The 18,050-nt window shown below is 57.5% G+C and overlaps 1 protein-coding gene across 1 annotated transcript; it reads right to left on the bottom strand.

Moving 5' to 3' along the window:
* Positions 1–6,164: 6,164 nt before the first annotated feature.
* Positions 6,165–12,977, bottom strand: B0T15DRAFT_491685 (uncharacterized protein; the record flags this gene model as incomplete). Its single annotated transcript, XM_062866805.1, has 4 exons — positions 6,165–6,206; positions 6,305–12,235; positions 12,305–12,596; positions 12,661–12,977. 4 exons carry the CDS (start codon positions 12,975–12,977, stop codon positions 6,165–6,167), a joined length of 6,582 nt encoding a protein of 2,193 aa, XP_062724936.1.
* Between the last annotated feature and the right edge of the window lie 5,073 nt (positions 12,978–18,050).

The raw sequence follows: 18,050 nt of genomic DNA, 5'->3' as shown, positions 1-18,050 counted from the left end.
CCGAGTTCACATTTAACTACAACGTCGACGTCCTTATCCAATTTTGGATCCAGGCCCCCTCAAGCCCGAATACTGCGTCTTGCAGCACGCATAAAGGCTACCGCACCGAGGCCATTCCCAAATAGTCCGGTCCATATACGGGATTTTTGGAACTCGAAGCATCATCAAGATCCCTCTAACGTGGCAACGTCCTGTGCTAAGTGTGATTAATCTTACCAGGCGAATCCATGCAGTTTGTTCGCTGTTGTTGAACGCAATTTGATGCTTACACACCGCACCTAAGTATCTACCTCAGGCTGCCTCCCCGTGCAGCTTTCAGAGACACCAATATCATCCTCCACTGAGGTGGTTTGCCTATAGTGGTTTCTGGAACAACACTCAGCACTCGTATGCGTCTTGCCCACCTGCTGACACAGAAGGCGGCAACTCTACGGTTTCCCTTCGAGGTCGGACTTCCGTGGGGTATTCGCTACTTGTCCACCTTCCAGGTTGTTGCAGCATCCTGATGCTCCTGAGTCATGAACGCAGAGTGCGAGAGTAGGAGCGTAGCTTTTGATTCCTCAAGAGCAATGGTCCATTGGTCTCGCGTCGACACGCCGAAAAGGAGAGAGGGAACTCCTACCAACAACGTTCCGTGGCGGCCCTGGGCTGGTTCGAGGTCGACGCTCCCGCTATAGCCGCGGCCTCCTACCTCTCCTATCTCTCCTATCTTCCGAATATTAACGTATAGCAGGGTAGCATTGCCCCGGCCGACCAAAATATCGCCACATCTGAAGCTGACACCCATCTCCTTCCCGAGATTGCCAGCCTGGCCTGCAATTGCAGAAAACTCCGCAGCTCCAACTAATATAGTATGAACCTCGTGTCGCTTACCAGCTTACTAGCTCACATCCGCATTACCCATGGCAAGATTGTTTAGACACCGACCTGGGTCCCCAAGGGCAGTGGGGCGCAGTCTGGGGTTCGGAAGATCTGTCGGACGCCACATGCTCGTCGCCAATTCCACCCTTCCGTTGGCCTATGGCTAGGATTCCCAGTCTCAGAACGTTGAGCTCAGACAACGCCCAGCATGGGCGCCCGCACTATCCGAGACAAAGACGAGTTTGCAGTCAAACGAGAATGCTGTCAAGGGCTGTCCTCTGACTTACCGATGTCACATCGCATATTCTTCCGAGTTGCAACGCTCTTCCGCTGTTCTGTTCTCTGGAGATTGCTGACGGGGTGCAGCATTTTGCCCCCGCTAACCTTCCATGACCATCGCGGCACCGGGGCGATTCCACAGTCCGAGGTGGTTTTACAATATCGAAACTTGCGCATGACAAAGATGGATCACTAGCGAGAACAGGCACTTACCCGGTCGTGTCTGGCGGACGAAACTAGATCGTCCTACTCTAATGCTTGGCCATTAAGTCAGCCGCTCGTGCATCTTTCCTAGGATGACGGATGAGCCTCAAGTTGATCCAGAACCTGTGGCTCGACCATCTGAACACTTGTTTCTCCTTCCCGCCTACGCTACCGAAATGTCGGGCTCAAAAGCGCCCCATGTCTAACAACGAGATTCACGGTCAGTACAGATTCTGAGTCATCATCGCGCCACATGTCGGCGCCTTTAGTTCCCCTGTGGAACTGTCTTGACCATTTCATTCGCCATGCACGTCATGGTTCCCCTAATGCGCCATGACCTGTGAAACGGCTAGCGGCATGCTGTACACAACAGGACGAAAACCAAAATAGGCAGCTCACGATGGTTTACGGAGGAGAGCTGAAGATGGCCAAGCTTTCAGCCAAAGTGCGGGCTGCTGGCTTCTCAGTAGAGGGTAACCTAGTCGAAAAGCCTGTCGGTCCGGCGTCCAAGGTATCGGTGAAAATGCGGCTTTAAGGCACGTCTTTGTGAGACCGGACTCTCCGATGAGATGAGCTGTGCTATGGTTGTTATCAGGGATAACCCCAACTTGAAGAGCGGCGGATCCATGTAACGACAGAAGTGTTGATTCACCAGCAACCTGGGCTGCTGTCGTTCATGCTAGTTGTTGGGATGGATGAGGATATACTGTGACAAGCCAGTGGCATCACCCCAACTCCCGGCGCCCAAAGCCAACGTATCCCCGAGACAGCAACAACCAATAGTCCCCCACCAGCGTACCGTTGCCCGCACCACAACATCCGGCCACTTTAGCCCAAGCTGACAGCCTTGCGCACCCAGTGCGTTGTTGGTAGCGAACCCCAAGAAAGCCCCTTCCTAGGAACAAGTGGAGAGATTCCGGTAGGGAGCTCAGAGGCTGGCGTCATCGGGATGGTCGGTGTCCCCATCCGTCTTCGCCATGACTCCTTAGAGTCACCCGATGCTTCCTCCCAAACCCAACGGCGAGATTCGGGCCGGGCCGATCTCAGACTTCACCGTGAATCCCTCGGCGCCCCAGTCCAAGTTCATAGGATACACTATCTCTTCCGTCTAACGTCCCATTGAGGAGAATTGCATCCCGGGTGAAGACGGAAAGAAGGATCGTCAGACTCCGTGCAACTTTCCGGTGGCTCTGCGGCTAATGTCACCTGCCGCCGGCCAACCGGACTTGCTGCCGGATGCTGTTGCCGCGGGTTGTGCCGCCTTCCGGTGGCCCCGGCCCGGACGCACGTCGCGCCCAGTCCAAGCAGGTTCTCTCCATGGGGTGAGATCGATCCCCTTGCCTACCTATCTTCGAGCCTCGTGACAACATACACCATGTAGTGTAGTGTACTCCACGACGGCGGATGGCGAACCCGACCGTGGCGCCCCATCCGCTCTTGCAGACCTTCCAGAACATCCATCAGACCCTACCCATCTGATCTCGCATGGCGCCTCAATTGCCCCTTCCCGTCGCGTTGCGGGCAGGCGCTGATTTTGGCTCCGCAGGCAGGTTGCTGTCGTGTACCATACAACACGATAAATCACACATTGCTGCTGGCACTGCGGCGATGTTTCCTTCACCGATCAGGGGCAGGCTATATGGTCTCTCGCGTCTAACCATCGCGGAATCTCCACGAACGGCAAAGGCGCCTTGCTGTTTTCTTTTTCTAGGTGGTTCTCGAATCCGGCAAAACCCCCACCCAACAATGAAATCGACTTGTCTGCATCGTCCTGCTGTGCTACATCATACTCTACCCAGCAGGTAATGATCAGCGGTGCCACCCTCTCTGTTTCTGAAGAAACGTGTCGCCTTTCAGCGGCCAAAAATAAAAGAAAAGAAAAAAAAATCAGAAGTTTGTCCGCCCGCTCAGCTCATGCGGGTTCATCAGGGCAGGACGTCAGTAACAAGGACGCGAGCAGCGCATCGCGTCTTCTTTCTTCGATGATATTTTGCAGAAAGAGCACCAAGCCAGCAACTCTGATCGCAAGAAATACCGCATTGGGAATTGGGTGAGTGATACCGCATCTACGCTCTCTCGTATAGGTCGTGTTGGGGCGCTGAATCGAGGTGCGGTGGCTGGCTGGATATCTACCGGGAAGCCGTGGCCTTGTTGAAACGGCATGCTGGCTGGCGAGACCGCGTCGCCTTGTGATACCTCATGCAATACTTACTGGGTAATGCTGAGGTTGTGAACAATGATTGGACTTCGCCGGAATAATACGATAGGGTCAAGGGAACACACTTACTCCTGTGGGATCACAGTTGAGAGCGGGCTGCCAACGTTTCAGTTTGTCAGCAGCGTGTAACAGTGTCGGAACCTTTTTTTTTTTCTTTTTTCTTTTTTTTTTGTCTCGTTTCTATCACATGCCGGTTGGCTGGTTGACGGTTGGCACCTTTCCTGAAGGTGACGTGAATATCGCGCCGCTGTCAAGCCGAAAATAAAAAAGCTGCCAGAACCACAAAGGGTAACAGGCCGTTTGAGAGTGGTTGTTCTATCGGCCGTGGAAGAGCGCGCCTCGGTCCCGAGCGCGGCAATACTCAAGGAGCGCCACCCAGTCAAAAAGCAGACTCGGCGGACAGTTTGGGCCTGCAAAAAAGGCCTTTGCTACTTGATATTCTGCAGCCCAGGAATGCCAGCGCGCGCGGGGCGGCTTGGGGATCCAGTTGATTGGCGAGCAACAGGCGGGAGGGAGATAGCCGTCTGCTCAGCCGATGGTGCGGCCGGATACAGAAGAGCCGCAGTGGCTTGCCAACTGCCCCGTGCGGCTGATGCGTCGATAGGTAGGCGTTGGGGCTCCCGTCACTCGGCTCGGAATCAGCTAGGTTGCAGCGGCTTCCTTGGCCGGGCCGGGCCCGGTTCGGGTGGTGAAACTATTATTTGGTTCGGAGGATGCTTCTGGCCTGCATCATCTGTCTAGGCCACGAATTGCACTTCTTCCATAGCGTCAACAGTTGGAGGTATGTTGATGGTGGGTTGGGCGTGCCACTCGCGTTCGGGAACGGCTGCATGTGCACCTGGAAGAGAAAGTGCCAAGTTGTAGATTCAGTGGATTGGATGCGCATGCACTCGAGAGTTATCTACCTACGGTAGGTACTCAGCTATCACCATCCTGAGCCAAGAATAGAGAGGGAGAGGCCGAGGTGTTCGCTGTTTGGGCATCATGCCGTCCATGGTTGTTGACAGCTGAAATGGCGGAGAATCCCACGCATTTTGTATGCCCGCTCGTTGTCCTGTTCGCTCGTATGATGTGACTCGGCACGAAAAAGGTGTAATGCTGAAGCGGGATAGTTACCGAAACTACCCTAAGGTGTCTTGGTAATGGATCAATATCCAACAAACATTCGATGGCTTTTCTTCGGAGAGGAAGAGTCTGAGCTTGCCGGTGTTTGACATGAGTCACGACGTCAAGTGTCGTCCAAGTAATCGGGACATACAATACCGACTTCGTCGTCGACTACCACCTCACTTCAAGACCCTTGTCTGTCCGCTGGGTCCGGTGGGAAAGCACATGTTGGGCGATTGGTTAAGACCCCAAGTCGCATTCCTAATCGGGAAGGCAGTGTTGCAGGGGTTGGCTGGTCTAGCATCGCGAACAGGCTCCATCACCGTTCTGGCTTTCAACAGTATTCAGTGACGGGTACTAGTACGAGTATCAAAACTCAACTCAATTACTGCCTGACATTCTAGCACCAGTACACATCCAATTATTCTATTACGCGTTCGATTTTCGAAGGTAAACATCGCAGGAATACTCTGCAAAGGATGATGGGAGGGGCAGTAACCAGGAGGTGACTTCTTGCCATACGCGAACTGTAGCGTTTAAGACCAGAGGTAAGATTGACTCCAGATGTTGGTTCATGAATGTCCCCTTTTTGTGTTTGAGCAAATTTGAACCGTCGGGATCTCTCCGTACACCATCCAGGGCATGATTACCATGAATTCTAGCAAACGACGAGTGAAAGAATCATGGTCATAGCTGAGTGGTTAGAGTTCAAGTTGCCTAAAGTTCGGGTGCAGCGCGGGATGGGACTCCTTCCTAACTCGGGGCACGACGCAAAGGTCAATCAAATTACTAGTAGGCTGGCTACCTTAGGTCCGGTTTCGCCAAGTCTACTACGCCTAAGAGTCTACTAGCAGTGCAATTTGAACAAAACTAACATAGGTACAGCTTACTCTGCCCAACGGTGGACGTGTACAATACACCAGAAGGAAGCTGCCGTGGCGAGAGTAAGTCGCTTGAAAGAAGTGTGAATTGCACAGACAACACTATCTTTGGTAGTCATGCTTCAAGGCTATGAAACGATTTCCGCCGCCCTCGCACGTTCACCCACCACCTTTGGGGATTTCCCGATCCCATGATCAACTCCATCTCCCAGAATGAGTGTATCCGGAGCAAAAAGAAAGAAAACGGGAAAGCAACCCCTGAAGAGAGCCACACGTAACGCTGGTTATTAACAGTCACAGAGAAAGAAGCAACCACCACGCTCAGATTCCCAACCCGTGGTCGGAACTCCAGAAACCGACGAATGCACTCTGTGGGGCCGAGTCAGCATACCCATCAAAGTGGGAAGAAGACGAAGGAGAAGAAGCAGCAGCACATTGAGTGGATGGTACGGCTTACCAGGTAGGTTTCGAATGCGAAATATAGCTCTTCTAAATCTTCAGCCTGTGTGAACGCCGACTGACCAGCGCATCGCATCATTGATGATGGCCAACCGTTCAGAATGGGGATGGATGGAGACAGGTGAAACGCCAAAGCATTTCTTTGTCCATCTTTTTTACAAAAGGGCCTCCTTGATGAAACCGCCGAGTTGCTTGGCCTAGTATTCCAGAAAGCGAGAGTCAGTATGCGATGCTGCTGAGAATTTTCATGTCATAGCAGATCAAAAAGGGGAAGGGAAGGGGAAAGACAACGTACCAGCTCGCCATGCATCATGGAGAAGTGGTTCCCAGGCATGTGCCGGAATTGCATCTTGCTTCCCTCCAGGTACTCGTCCCAGCGGTTGGGACCAAAGTCGGATCGGTTGTCGAGAAGGAAGAGAGCATGGCCCTTTGGATAGGGCTCCGGTCTGGGATCGGTGGGATCCTTGCAGACACCGTGCTCGCACCAGATGGTCATGACCTTGGGGGACTTGTCCTTGGGGATCGGCTGGGCGTCGTAGTTGCTGAGCGCCGTGATGGACGCGGCGAAGTGCGGCAGCAGCCAAGGCGGGATCTTCTTGTCGTCTCCCTCGCCGAGGAGGCCGATCGAGGCGAACCAGGCATGGAGACCCTCGGGCAGGGGCTCGATGGTGACGGGGCAGGGCGCGTCGATGATGATGAGGTTGTCGACCTCTTCGCCCGCCGTGGTGAGTTGGTAGACAATCTCGTACGCGATCACGCCGCCAGCGCTCCAGCCGGCGACCGAGTACGGGCCCTGGGGCTGACGCCGCTTCATCTCTTCGATGAACTTGGCCGCCATTCCGTACACGCCGCACTTGTACTCTTCTGGCGTCTTCAGGAAGGGCGAGAAGAGACCCCAGACGGCCCACTCGCCGCCGACATTGGCGATCTCGGTGTACGACGTGGCCGATCCGCTGCCGTCGGGGATCATGAACAGGTGCTTGGTCGCCTGGCGATGGCTTCCCGACAACAGCACTGAAGAGGCCTTGCGGTTCGGGTAGTCGTCGACCAGGTTGCTGGGCCTCGGCGGCTTCGGAGGGGCAGGCTGCTCCAGGCCGATCCTGGGATGCTTGGGCGCTGATGGCGGCGCCTCCCTAGCCTGCTGCTGCTTGGCCGAGGAGGCCTCTTTCGACTGCTGCTGCTTGCTGCGGCTGGCGGGCTTCTTGGGTGCGCTGCTGATACCAAGGGCACGCTCCACGGCCTTGAGCGATGGGTTCGCGACAAACAGGTCTGACGGAATCGTCATGCCGGTGTTCTCGCGCAGCTTGCCCAGAATCGATAGGCTCATGAGAGAGTCCATGCCGAGGTTGGCGAGGTCCGGGGCCGCCAGGATCTCGTCCACCTCGACGCCCATCTCCCCGGCGATGGTGCTGCGGACGATGGACTGGAGTTCATCCCCAGAGTCGCCGCCGCCGGCGGATTGAGACTGGCTCTGGCTGTCACCCTTGTTCGAAGACCCCTCCTCACTCTCCTCCAAGGGCGGCGTCGTCGCGGTAGATTCGGAATCCGACTCGGGCGATCCGTCGCTGGCGGACGCGTTTGAGTCGTGCGAGGAAATGCTCGTCTTGCGGCCCGGCTGCTCATACTTGGCCAGGAACTGCTTGAAGGCACCGATGGTGGGATGGTCGACGAAGGCGTTCGAGGGAATGTCCAGCTCCAGCTCCTCGCGAATCTTGCCGCTGACCGTCAGGGACATCAGCGAGTCGACACCGAGGTCGGTGAAGGCAATGTTGTCGGCGAGCTCGTCGTGGCTGCAGCCCACCTCCCGAGCAAGGATGTCCATGATGGTCGAGATGACGCTCTTCAGCCGCTGGTTCACCTTGTTGATGTTGGATGGAGTCACTCCTTCCTTCTTCTTCCTCTTGGGCGAGGAAGCTTTCTTGTTGGGGACGGGCTTCTTGGCGACGGCCGAAGGGCGAGGAGGAGGCGGTGCGCTGGCGGCTGCATGAGCGCCGCGCGGGGGCAGTATCATGTTGAGCACCTTGCGCGGGATGGACTGGAACTTGATGTCGCCGACGCAGCCGATGACCTTGTCGCCGTCGAGGACGTAGCCATCGCCCGCCATCATCTTGCTATCCTTAATGGGCTGCATGCGGATGTAGCTGCGATACTCCTTGCCGGCCTGCGGGATCTCGGTGAACCTCATCGAGCCCCAGCCGTGCGAGATGAAGACCTGCTCGCGCGAGTCCACGGCGTCGGTGCCGTTGATGATGAAGCCCGAGATGTGGCAGACGCTGTCGATGTGGTAGGGGCTGAAGTAGAAGGTACCGTCCTGTTCCGTGGTCTGGAAGCGGATCTTCGCCGTCGCCTCGCACGTGGCGCTGTCCAGGATCACCTCGTCCATGCCACGGTAGCGGGGGTGGTAGTCGACCAGGGCCGAAAAGAGCTTGTACGCCAGCCCGCGGCCGATCTTGGAAGCGATGCCGCGCTGCTCGGCCTCTTTGAGGGCGTCGACGCGCGATCGGATCAGGTACGAGACACGGTCGAACTCCTTCTGCCAATCCTCCAGGTCGCCGAAGTAGACCCTGCAGAGCGCGTGATCCGTCCGCTTGGCCCCCTCGCCCGTGTGGAAGACGAGGTCTGCGTAGCCGAGCTTCGCATGGGCCGTCACCGTCAGGCGCAGGATGTGGCTGACGGCCTTGTCGTCGAAGATCAGCGTCTTGGGGACCTCCATGTCGGCGACATTGTAGCCGACGCTCTCGGCATCCGGCCGCAGCAGCTTGTAAGCGTAGTCGCACACGGTCATGGCCATGTCGCCGTACAGCGACGACGGGCACAGCGGGGCGCCGTTGACCAGATGGCCAGAGACGGCATTGCGGAGCTGCTCTTGGCACAGGTCGGACTCGATCTCCACGACGGCCACGTCGTCGCGGACTTCCTCCTTGATGATCTTCTGCACCGTCGTCGTCGACAGCCTGGTCTGCGCGGGCTTGGGCGCGGCAATCCGGTTCTTCGTGAGGCACCAGTCGCCCGTATACTGCAGCCAGTAGTTCCGATCATCGAACGCGTAGCTGGGCAGATCGAGCAGGCGCACCGAGTCGCTGAAATCGCGGTGGTACTCATTGAAGTCCACCCTCAGCCCCGCGCTGTGCAGCATGCCGAGGCTGTTGGACAGCGTCCTGTAGGTCGGCTCGCCGCGGCGCAGCGAAGGGACCGCGACTGTGGCAACGCCGAAGACGGCCTTCACCAGCGAGGCGCAGACCGGGTGGGGACCAATCTCGAGCCAGACAGTCTTGTCATCGATAATGCCAGACTGTTGGGCCGAGACAAGGCCGCCGAGAAAGTTGACAGCCTCGCGCGCATGCCTGCGGAGGTAGACCGGGTCGAAGGGCTGGCCCTCGACCACCTTGCCCAGCAGAGGCGAAATGATGGGCACCTTGGGCGCGTGGTAGGTCACGCCCCGGGCGACGCTCTCGAGGTCGTCCAGGATGGCATCCACCTGGGCCGAGTGGAAGGCGAAGGGCACCCGGAGCTGGGTGCATTTGAATCCGGCGTCTTTCAGGATCGTCAAGGCCTCGGTGACGGCACTAGCCTCGCCGCTGAGCACAGTCTCGCGCGGTCCGTTGATGCAGGCAATCTCGACGCCGCGGCCCTTCTCCTGCAGGGCGGAGGTCACGTCCTCCACCGAGCCCTGCGCCGCGAGCATGATATGAGTGCCGGGCGTGCATTTGTCGAGGAGCAGCCGGGCGCGGACGCCGACGAGGTAGATGACATCGCTGGCCGAAAGCACGCCCGCGGCCTCGAGAGCAGCGTACTCGCCGAGACTGTGGCCCATCACCACAGCGGGCCGGATTCCCCACGACGCCCACAGCCTGGCAAGCGCCATCTCCAGGCACGCCAGGCCCAGCTGGATCACGACGGGCGACAGCCGGCCCACGTCCGGCTCGCTTCCATCGATCAGTGGGAGGAACGACGGCAGGCGGTGGATGCGGGCGAGCAGGTCAAACTCGTCGATGGCCTGCCGGAACACCGAGTAGTGCTCGTAGAGCTCTTTGCCGATCGCTGCGTAGTGCGAGCCCTGTCCAGTAAACATCATGGCCACCTTGGGCTCCTCGGGGTTGACAGGCATAATGTTTTCCTTGAGGAGTCCCTGAAGGCCGTTGCGGACCTCGGCAACGTCGGCAGCACACACGTTCATGCGCCAGTAGTGTTGGATCTTCCTTGCCGTCGTGGTGTAGGCGAGATGCGACAGTGGCGTGTCCGGGTGCTTGTCAATCCACTCGACAAGACGCTCGGCATTGCGGATCATGGAGGCCTTGGATTTGGCCGTCACCGTCACGAGGTGGTGGCTGCGCGGATCCTCCGCGGCCGGGGCGAACCTCGGCGCCTCTTCAAGGAGCAGACCGGTGTTGCCACCGGCGGCGCTGAAGTTGTTGACAAAGACCCGTCTCGGCCTGCCGTCCTTCCTCCGGAATGGAGTGGTGTGGAAGGCAATGTTGACGTTCCGCTCCGAGAGGTCCTTGGGGAACGTCTTGTTGATGACGGAGCCTGGCTTGATGCCGACATGGGGCGGAATGGCGTTCTTCTGGAGCATCAGGAGGACCTTGATGAGAGCGGTAACGCCCGATGCAGCCTCCCCGTGGCCAACATTGGCCTTGACGGAACCCAGGAAGAGGGGCCTGTCGGCAGGCCGCTTGCGGTCCGCGGGGGCGAAAACGTCGGTCACCGATTTCATCTCGGTGCCATCGCCGGCCTGCGTGCCGGTTCCGTGCATCTCAACGTAGTCGACATCCAGGGGATCGACGCCTGCTTCGTCGAGAATGGCCCTCGACAGGGCAGCCTGCGTGGGACCGTGGGGATGCGTGATGGAGATTGCTTCGGCGGAATGGTTGGTCGCGGTGCCGAGGATGACGGCGAGCACCCTGTCCCCGTCGGCCACGGCATCTTCCAGGCGCTTCACGACGACGGATGCACAGCCGTCGGCACGGCAGTACCCATCGGCCTCGTTGTCGAAGGTTGCACACGGGCCTTTCTTGGAGAGGAACTGGCCCCTGCTGAGGCCCGAGAAGATGTCCGGGTTCGTCATGCACGACAGACCACCCACGATGGCCGTGTCGCAGTCCCGCGCCCAGAGCGCCGTGCAGGCGACTTGCATGGCTGCCGCACTGGACGAGCAAGCCGTGTCGATGTTGAGGCTGGGCCCGCTGAAGCCGAAGTGGTAGTTGATGCGGCCCGGCCCGAAGGCGCGCACGCCTCCCGTGATGAAGTACGTGTCGACCTCCTGCGCGGCATTGATCTCGCGCCAGTCATCAGACGTCTGGCCGTAGAAGGTGCCAATGCGGTCGAGCTTCGTCGACGGCGTCCTGTTGGGCGTATAGCCCGCCATCTCCAGCGCCTCGTACGCGGTTGTCAGGGCCAACCGCTGCATGGGGTCTGTCTGGAACGCCTCGCGGGGCGACATGTTGAAGAAGCGGGGGTCGAACAGACCAGGCTCCTTCATCCAGCAGCCAAAGGGCGTGTGGGTGGTGTTGATGGCCTTGCCCGACGGGTCGTAGTGTGTCTTCACGTCGAAGCGGTCGGGAGGAACCATGCGGTGGACATCGAGGCCTTTCTCTAACAGCTCCCAGAGCTTTTCGTGGCTGGCGGCATCGGGAAACCGGCCGGCCATGCCGACAATGGCGAGCTTGGGCTTCCCGCTCGAGCCCTGGTTCCCCACGCTCGACGCCGTGCTCTCTGGTGACACGGCCTGCGGCGCACGGAGAATAACCTCCAGCTCGGTGTGCGACTTAAGGAGATTCTGGAGGCTGCCGGCATTCTGGGTTGGGCCGAGCGGCAGGATAAGACAACTCTTCGCTTCCGACTGGCGAGCATGATCAAGGCAACCGTCAAGCACCTTGGTGAACATCAGTGTCTCGTTCAGGAGAGTCGACGCGATGGTGATCATGAGCGACTTGGTATCGCTGGCCACGAGCCAATCCCCGGTCGTGCACGACATCATGGGCGATCGCGGCCGTGTCTTGTAAAAGGCATCCTCCACTTGCGGGTCGTCCAGCCCAAGGATGTCCCGAACGTCGGCCCCCGAATGCAGATGGGACGCGTGATATGGGCCGTGGACGGGAATTGCCGTCGGCCGCACCGAGCAAACCCCCTTGTTAACCAGGGCCTTGAGAGTGGTGGGAGGGCCAGACACTGCGATGCTGTCAACAGATACCGCACTAACATAGGCGCGGCTTGCTAGGGGTATCTCCTGTGGCCGGGGTCAGCTTTCACACACACACACGGCGTGAGGCTCAAGGCGTAGTCTTTGGTCACTCACGGCAGCATCCTGGAATTCAGCCAGCTTTGAGGCCATATCCTCTTGGCTCATTCCCGAAAACAGGTATGTCCAGCTCTCGGACCTGTCACTCGTGGGGCTCAACCGCTGTCCGATCGCGTGGACATAGGCGCCGAGCTTGAATGCCAGGACCACGCATTGGACGCCAACCGGGACGAGGTCCGGCAGCGACGGGGACACCGAGATGGCAGCTCCCGCCCAGAGGCCCGAGCAGACACCCACGACAAAGGTCTTTTGATGGTGAGGGATATCCTCGCAGTGCTTCTCCGCGTGACTGAAAGGACGGTTTAGTTAGACCGCGGTTGCGTTAGCGACACAGCCTTTGAAGACCGACTTACTCCAGGAAATGTGCCAGCTGCGAGATGGTCAACAGAGCAGCGTCGACGCCTGCGTGCTTGAAGTCCGCGCTGTGATACCTCTCGTTCAATTGCTGTAATGTCCGAAACACGGGAAGCTTTGCCCGCTCCAGCTTGGGTAGTCGCTCAATCTCCCACAAGAGAGCGTGACCGGCCTGGCGCAGAAATGCCTTTGCCAGCTCACCGTGCTTCTCCTGGCGAAAGAACTGGGCAAGGAATCCATGTGTGTCAAGCGACTGGTCTCCCAGCAGGAGATACGTGGGTCTCTCGGCCCAGCTGTCATCCTCGTTGGCGCCCATGATTGGGAACCTGGCGTTGCCTGGTGCCTTGGGGTTGTGTGGATTGGCGCGGGGACTCTGAGAGGAAAAAAGAAATAGAGATGTATAGATGCTCTCCTGATGGCCGCACGGGCGTCTTTGTCTAATAACAAAAGATGGATGAGAATGTATCAGATGGATGCTGATGGCATTCGATGTCCAACACGATGTGAACCTAAAACCTGGAAGTTTGGGTGATGGTCGCTCAATCTCCGGGGGGAGAGGGTGCCAGTCAATGGGAGAAATTTCCACTTGGTCAGCCGGCCGTTTTATCCTTCCTTCCTTCCCATCAACGGAGGAGGGCGGCTGCAACTGAAATAGCACAGGGTGGCTCTTTCCCGGAGGAAAGGGCGAGGTGGTGTATAGCAGGCATAGGGTAGTTAAGCAGGCGCAATGCGATAAGCGGCAGCCGCATGCATGCAGATGCCCACCGCCGGGGATCTCGTGGGATGGAACCTTGAACCAGGCCGGGGACTTTCCAGCTTGCCAGGAGTGTTCCAGAAACCGGACGTGCCTTCCTCACAGCCGAACATGTAAGTGAAGGAGAGCCTTGGAGGTCCCTGTCCCCGGCTCGAGGCGTGCATGACGGGACCTTCCAGGTTTCTTCGCGGATGCCGCCTCCCCTGGGGTTCCCGACCAGGAACCTTCCAGCTCTGCCTCATCCGAGTGACATGAGCGCTGAGAGAAGACTTCCTTGCGGACTCAGTCCGTTGACCGGCCCTGCGCATCCATCGGGGCGCCGGCCCGGAGTATTCCGCAACGGACTACCCCAACAAGCCGTCAGCACACAATCTGATTGCAGCACAAGACACAAGAGACACAGGAATTCCTCAAGAGCAGCTTCCAGGGTGAGGATAGCGAGGGTGGTGTTGTTCCCATCGTCTTCCTGAGCGGTTGCCCCTCGGATTCTCCACGCTCTCCCGTTGATGACGTCGGATGTAGGGTTGACATTGGTCCACGGGTGGGAGGGCGCGGTCCGGAAGGCACGACGTGTCGTTGTGGTCGCGGACGGGAACGAGAGCCTCATCGACATCTATTGGCGGGCGACTAACCCAAGCAGCTTACCGGCATGCGATAGGCCGGATCCATGCCATACCTGCCCTTTTCAGCTCTCAAGGATGGTCGAGTACCTATCGTGTGTAGTTCCCGCCATGCAGTAGTAAGGATTAGACACGGGTAAGTGCGGTACATCATCCACGGATGTAATGTACAATGTAGAGTGCCCCGGGACATCAGTCATGAGGCGAACTGGAAAGATCCAGAGCGGCGTCGAGGTTGCTGTGAAGGTTGCCCGACTCTCGAGCAGGCCGCGACTCCGTTCCAACCTAGCCGAGTGATCTGGTAAGCACCTGTCCGAGATTCACTGTCTTAACCAACGAGGAAGAAGCGGCGGGGCAGCGAAAGCCAAGGCAAGCAGAAATTGATGAGTTCGTGCCGTTTGATCTGAGACCCAGGTGCCGATTGCTGGGCTCTGGCTGTCTCCGGGTCTGCATGTGGCCGTAACCCATCTAGATGCAGCATCTGGATCGCGATCGGACGCGGCACGCCCAACATTCCAAGGCTATCAAAGTCAATCATGCGGTCCTACTCCTCCGCCATCCCGCTGCGAGTCTAGCCGTATCTCGCAGTGGGGGCTTTGCGTCGAGGGGGGTTATCTGTGGTCCCCTGCTTGCCTTCAGGGACACGAAACTGGAGATAATTTGCTAGTATGTATCCCGGAGTCCCGGAGCAAAGCCACCAATTTCGCTGTCGCCGTGTCCATCATACCAGCGCTGCCTGCGCCTGGGTGGTTGATCGACACTTGAGGTTTGACAAGGCCAGGTCTGGAGGCAGCGTGGTAAGACATATCTAGGCAAGGCGGCTTATGCAAGGTTGATGTGCGGCTGGCGGCTGGCGATACGGACGCATCTCGACAATCCGGTTAAGGCCACTCGCGAAGCACGAACAGGGCGGCTGGAGCATCCAGATTGCTGGCACCCACCAAACTGTATAATGCCACTGGTTTTGGGTTCCGGAGCGGTCTCCAAGCCGCGGGTAATGCTCGTCGCTTGGGATTGAGGACAATGAGAGCAGTACGTCGTTCCAGCATCGCGGGCGAAGTTGCCATTGACTCCTGTGTCGTACAGTAGGGGCTTTTACAGATTTGGATCCCCTCTTGAGGTTTCGGCAGGTCGACTGGACGCTCATGCAAGGCAAGCAATATTCGTGAACTGTATGTAACACAAAAAATCAGCATATACGTTACATGTAGATCCTAGACGCAACATCCGATATAAAGATCTTCTGGGCAGATTGCACGCACCATATGGCACCACCAGTGCAATTATCCGAGCTTGCACGACATTGGACGGCAGCTGTCAGCAGCTGCAACGGACCTGCCCGGCGCTACCATTTCTCGCGCTTCAACGTTACTCGCCGGCTCAAACATCATCAAGTGTTCTTTACCGTTCTTAACTACCTTAGGTAGCCACGTCGCTTCCTGCAAACTCGAGACACACGCAAGACTGCTCCCTACCGGCGTCTACGGAGAAAGCCCACTGTGTAGACCTGTCGTCCTCCAGGGATTCAAGGACACAACGCACAGAGGGAGTAAACGCAGGCAACCCGCAGTCGAGGCTCACAACGCCACCCTTACGGACTCCCGCCGCGCTCAACAATATACCTCCCTGGTTCAGAACTCAACAGTGATTTGAGTCTGGGCCGATTGACAACTGCCTCGGGACTCTTTCCAAGACAGCTATACAATAGAAATAACTTCTAGTAGGGTTGTGTCAGTCCACATGCGAACCAACCTGCGACGCCCGCCGCCCGGTGCCGGCCCGCAGTGCTCACCACTAGGCCGTCCCCACTGCCGAGTCCGACAGACTTGTTCTTCGTCGTCTTTCCTTACCAATTGCCTTGATCATGAACCCCTCCGGACACAATCACGAGGGTTTGACCAATATCGACGCGTTTGGCGAGTTTGCCTGTGCCGACGTTCCGGTTGTCCTCCAATCTCTTCAGGACCTAGGGGACCCGGACTTCCCTACAAGTGGCTCGCTTCTCCAGATTCGTATCTCATGGATGTTCTCATTCCACCTCTCGCTACGGACGTGGGTACGACGTTCTGCCCGTGCGCTGGTGTCGCACCTCGCGCTATTTGCGTCCGAAGATAGTCTCCTGCCGCCTCCGGACCCCCGATGGTCCGTCCCCGCGATGGTCCGTCCCCGCCACGCGATTCCAACTCAACCTAGCCGATAAAGCTCGTCTTGGCGGGCTGTAACACGAGGTATTCCAACAAGCTTCCAGCTAGCCGGCTCTTGCCCAATACACTACAGCGCCTCCCCCCAGCCCGTCGAGAACAAGCGGCGTGAAGTATGCGCACCCGCTCCTGAGCTCAATGAGGCTGGACAAGGCACACTGCAGCACCGCAGCACCGCCGCACCATGTGGCGTTACCGATGGAGCCCAGCTCTATGAGCCTGTCAAGTGACAGAATTGCAATTACTTCGCTTTGAAGCAACCCCGGTCCAAGGCATTCCTGGGCTCCTGGGAGCTGGTCAGTGATGTGGTGTGGCCCAGGAGCTGTTCCCAAACGCCGCACGTGTGAGACCGACAGCTGAACATTCTCATTTGCTGCTTCTGCTTTCTTTCGCCTTTCAACCCAGCCCCGAGGAATATCCGGTCGACAAGTTACCGGCAGCTCTATTTTCTCCTCCAAGGCGTCGAACCACGCCGCGTCTCAGCCTACCACAGTTGAGATCATTAGACGAAGCATGCCATCACCCTATGGCCGTCAAGTTGTTCTGCAAGGTTGCTATGCGGACTGCATGGTGAATCCCCACAGTTGAAAGAGTGCTTCCCTTCCAGTCCCATACCTACCTTACCTAAGGTAAGTAACTTGACAGATCGTCGATTGCTCGATCATGTCAGGGGCATAGTCATGTGCGACTGGAACATTTCAGATCTCATCCCTCTGGATGCTACAAAGAACTCCTGTGAACAGCTCCCGGGAATTGGGAAGTGGCTCCTACGAGACACATGTGCGGTTGTCCCATCAGCTACTATCGCGTACCCGAGGCTCACTTGGCCTGTAGTGGCGCTTGTCTCACGCCCTTTCCACCCCTTGTCGCCCAGAGGGTGACTCGTTGAAGCTCGATGGCCCCATCTTGGTAGCTAGCTAGCAATCGCACCAGGGTTGGTAGGGCTTCGCCCTTCGCGCGTTTATTATACCTCCTCCCGATATCATAAGAACTATGTAGGTCATTCGGAAGTGATCATGAGTGCCCCGGCGACCCTAGATGCATTGCCGGATCTCTGGTCTCAGTTGTGGAAGAAACCACACGTCCTCCAAACCTACTGAACATCGTGTTACCGTGTGTCTGCATCTGCAGGGCCGGATCTGCGCTTAACGCCCATCTAGATGCTCACGGGAAGCAATGACCCTGGTCCCGGGGCGGGTTGCAGTTGCGTACCGAAAGTTCGGAAGTATCTGCGTGAGACTGGTCGTAAGCCAGCTGGGCCACCGGCTGCTACATAGAAACCGCCTATATAAGGACCCGAGACCGGCGAGCGATAGAGTGACAGCGTTCGCCTCTTGTGGCCGCTGAGAGAATACTAGGATATTACACACACTGGCCATCGGCAACAAGCCGGATAGCAGCAGTTCAGCCTCGCTTTTCGACACTTAGGTCCTGGATTGCTTGAAATCTGCCTATCTGCGGTTGGAACTTCTCTATGTATGTATGGTCACATTCCTATCTTCTACCCGATCTCTCCTCCGAGTTTGCTTTTGTCCGTTCAAGCCCTATCACCTCCCCTTCCCACTGGCCAAGGCCGCAGTCGCCGCAGGATGTGGTTATGGCACACCACTCACATCGGATGAACACCACTAATACCCAGCGAATATCAGACGCACTCAGCTACGCCATCACAGTAAACGCCGCGTTATATTTTGCAGAATGAGCAGACGGGGTATCAGGGCGAATCCTCCTACATGGCCGGGTTCAACAAGAAGGGGGCATCAAAACATTATATAATAGCCTATTCAAGGACCTAATCCAAGGACGGTATACCA

The sequence above is a fragment of the Chaetomium strumarium genome (assembly GCF_033439665.1).
Source record: "Chaetomium strumarium strain CBS 333.67 chromosome Unknown B0T15scaffold_2, whole genome shotgun sequence".
NCBI classification, from domain to species: Eukaryota; Fungi; Ascomycota; class Sordariomycetes; order Sordariales; family Chaetomiaceae; genus Chaetomium; species Chaetomium strumarium.
The sequence above is the reverse complement of the archived record's forward strand: the minus strand, read 5'-3'. Positions and strand labels throughout refer to the sequence as shown.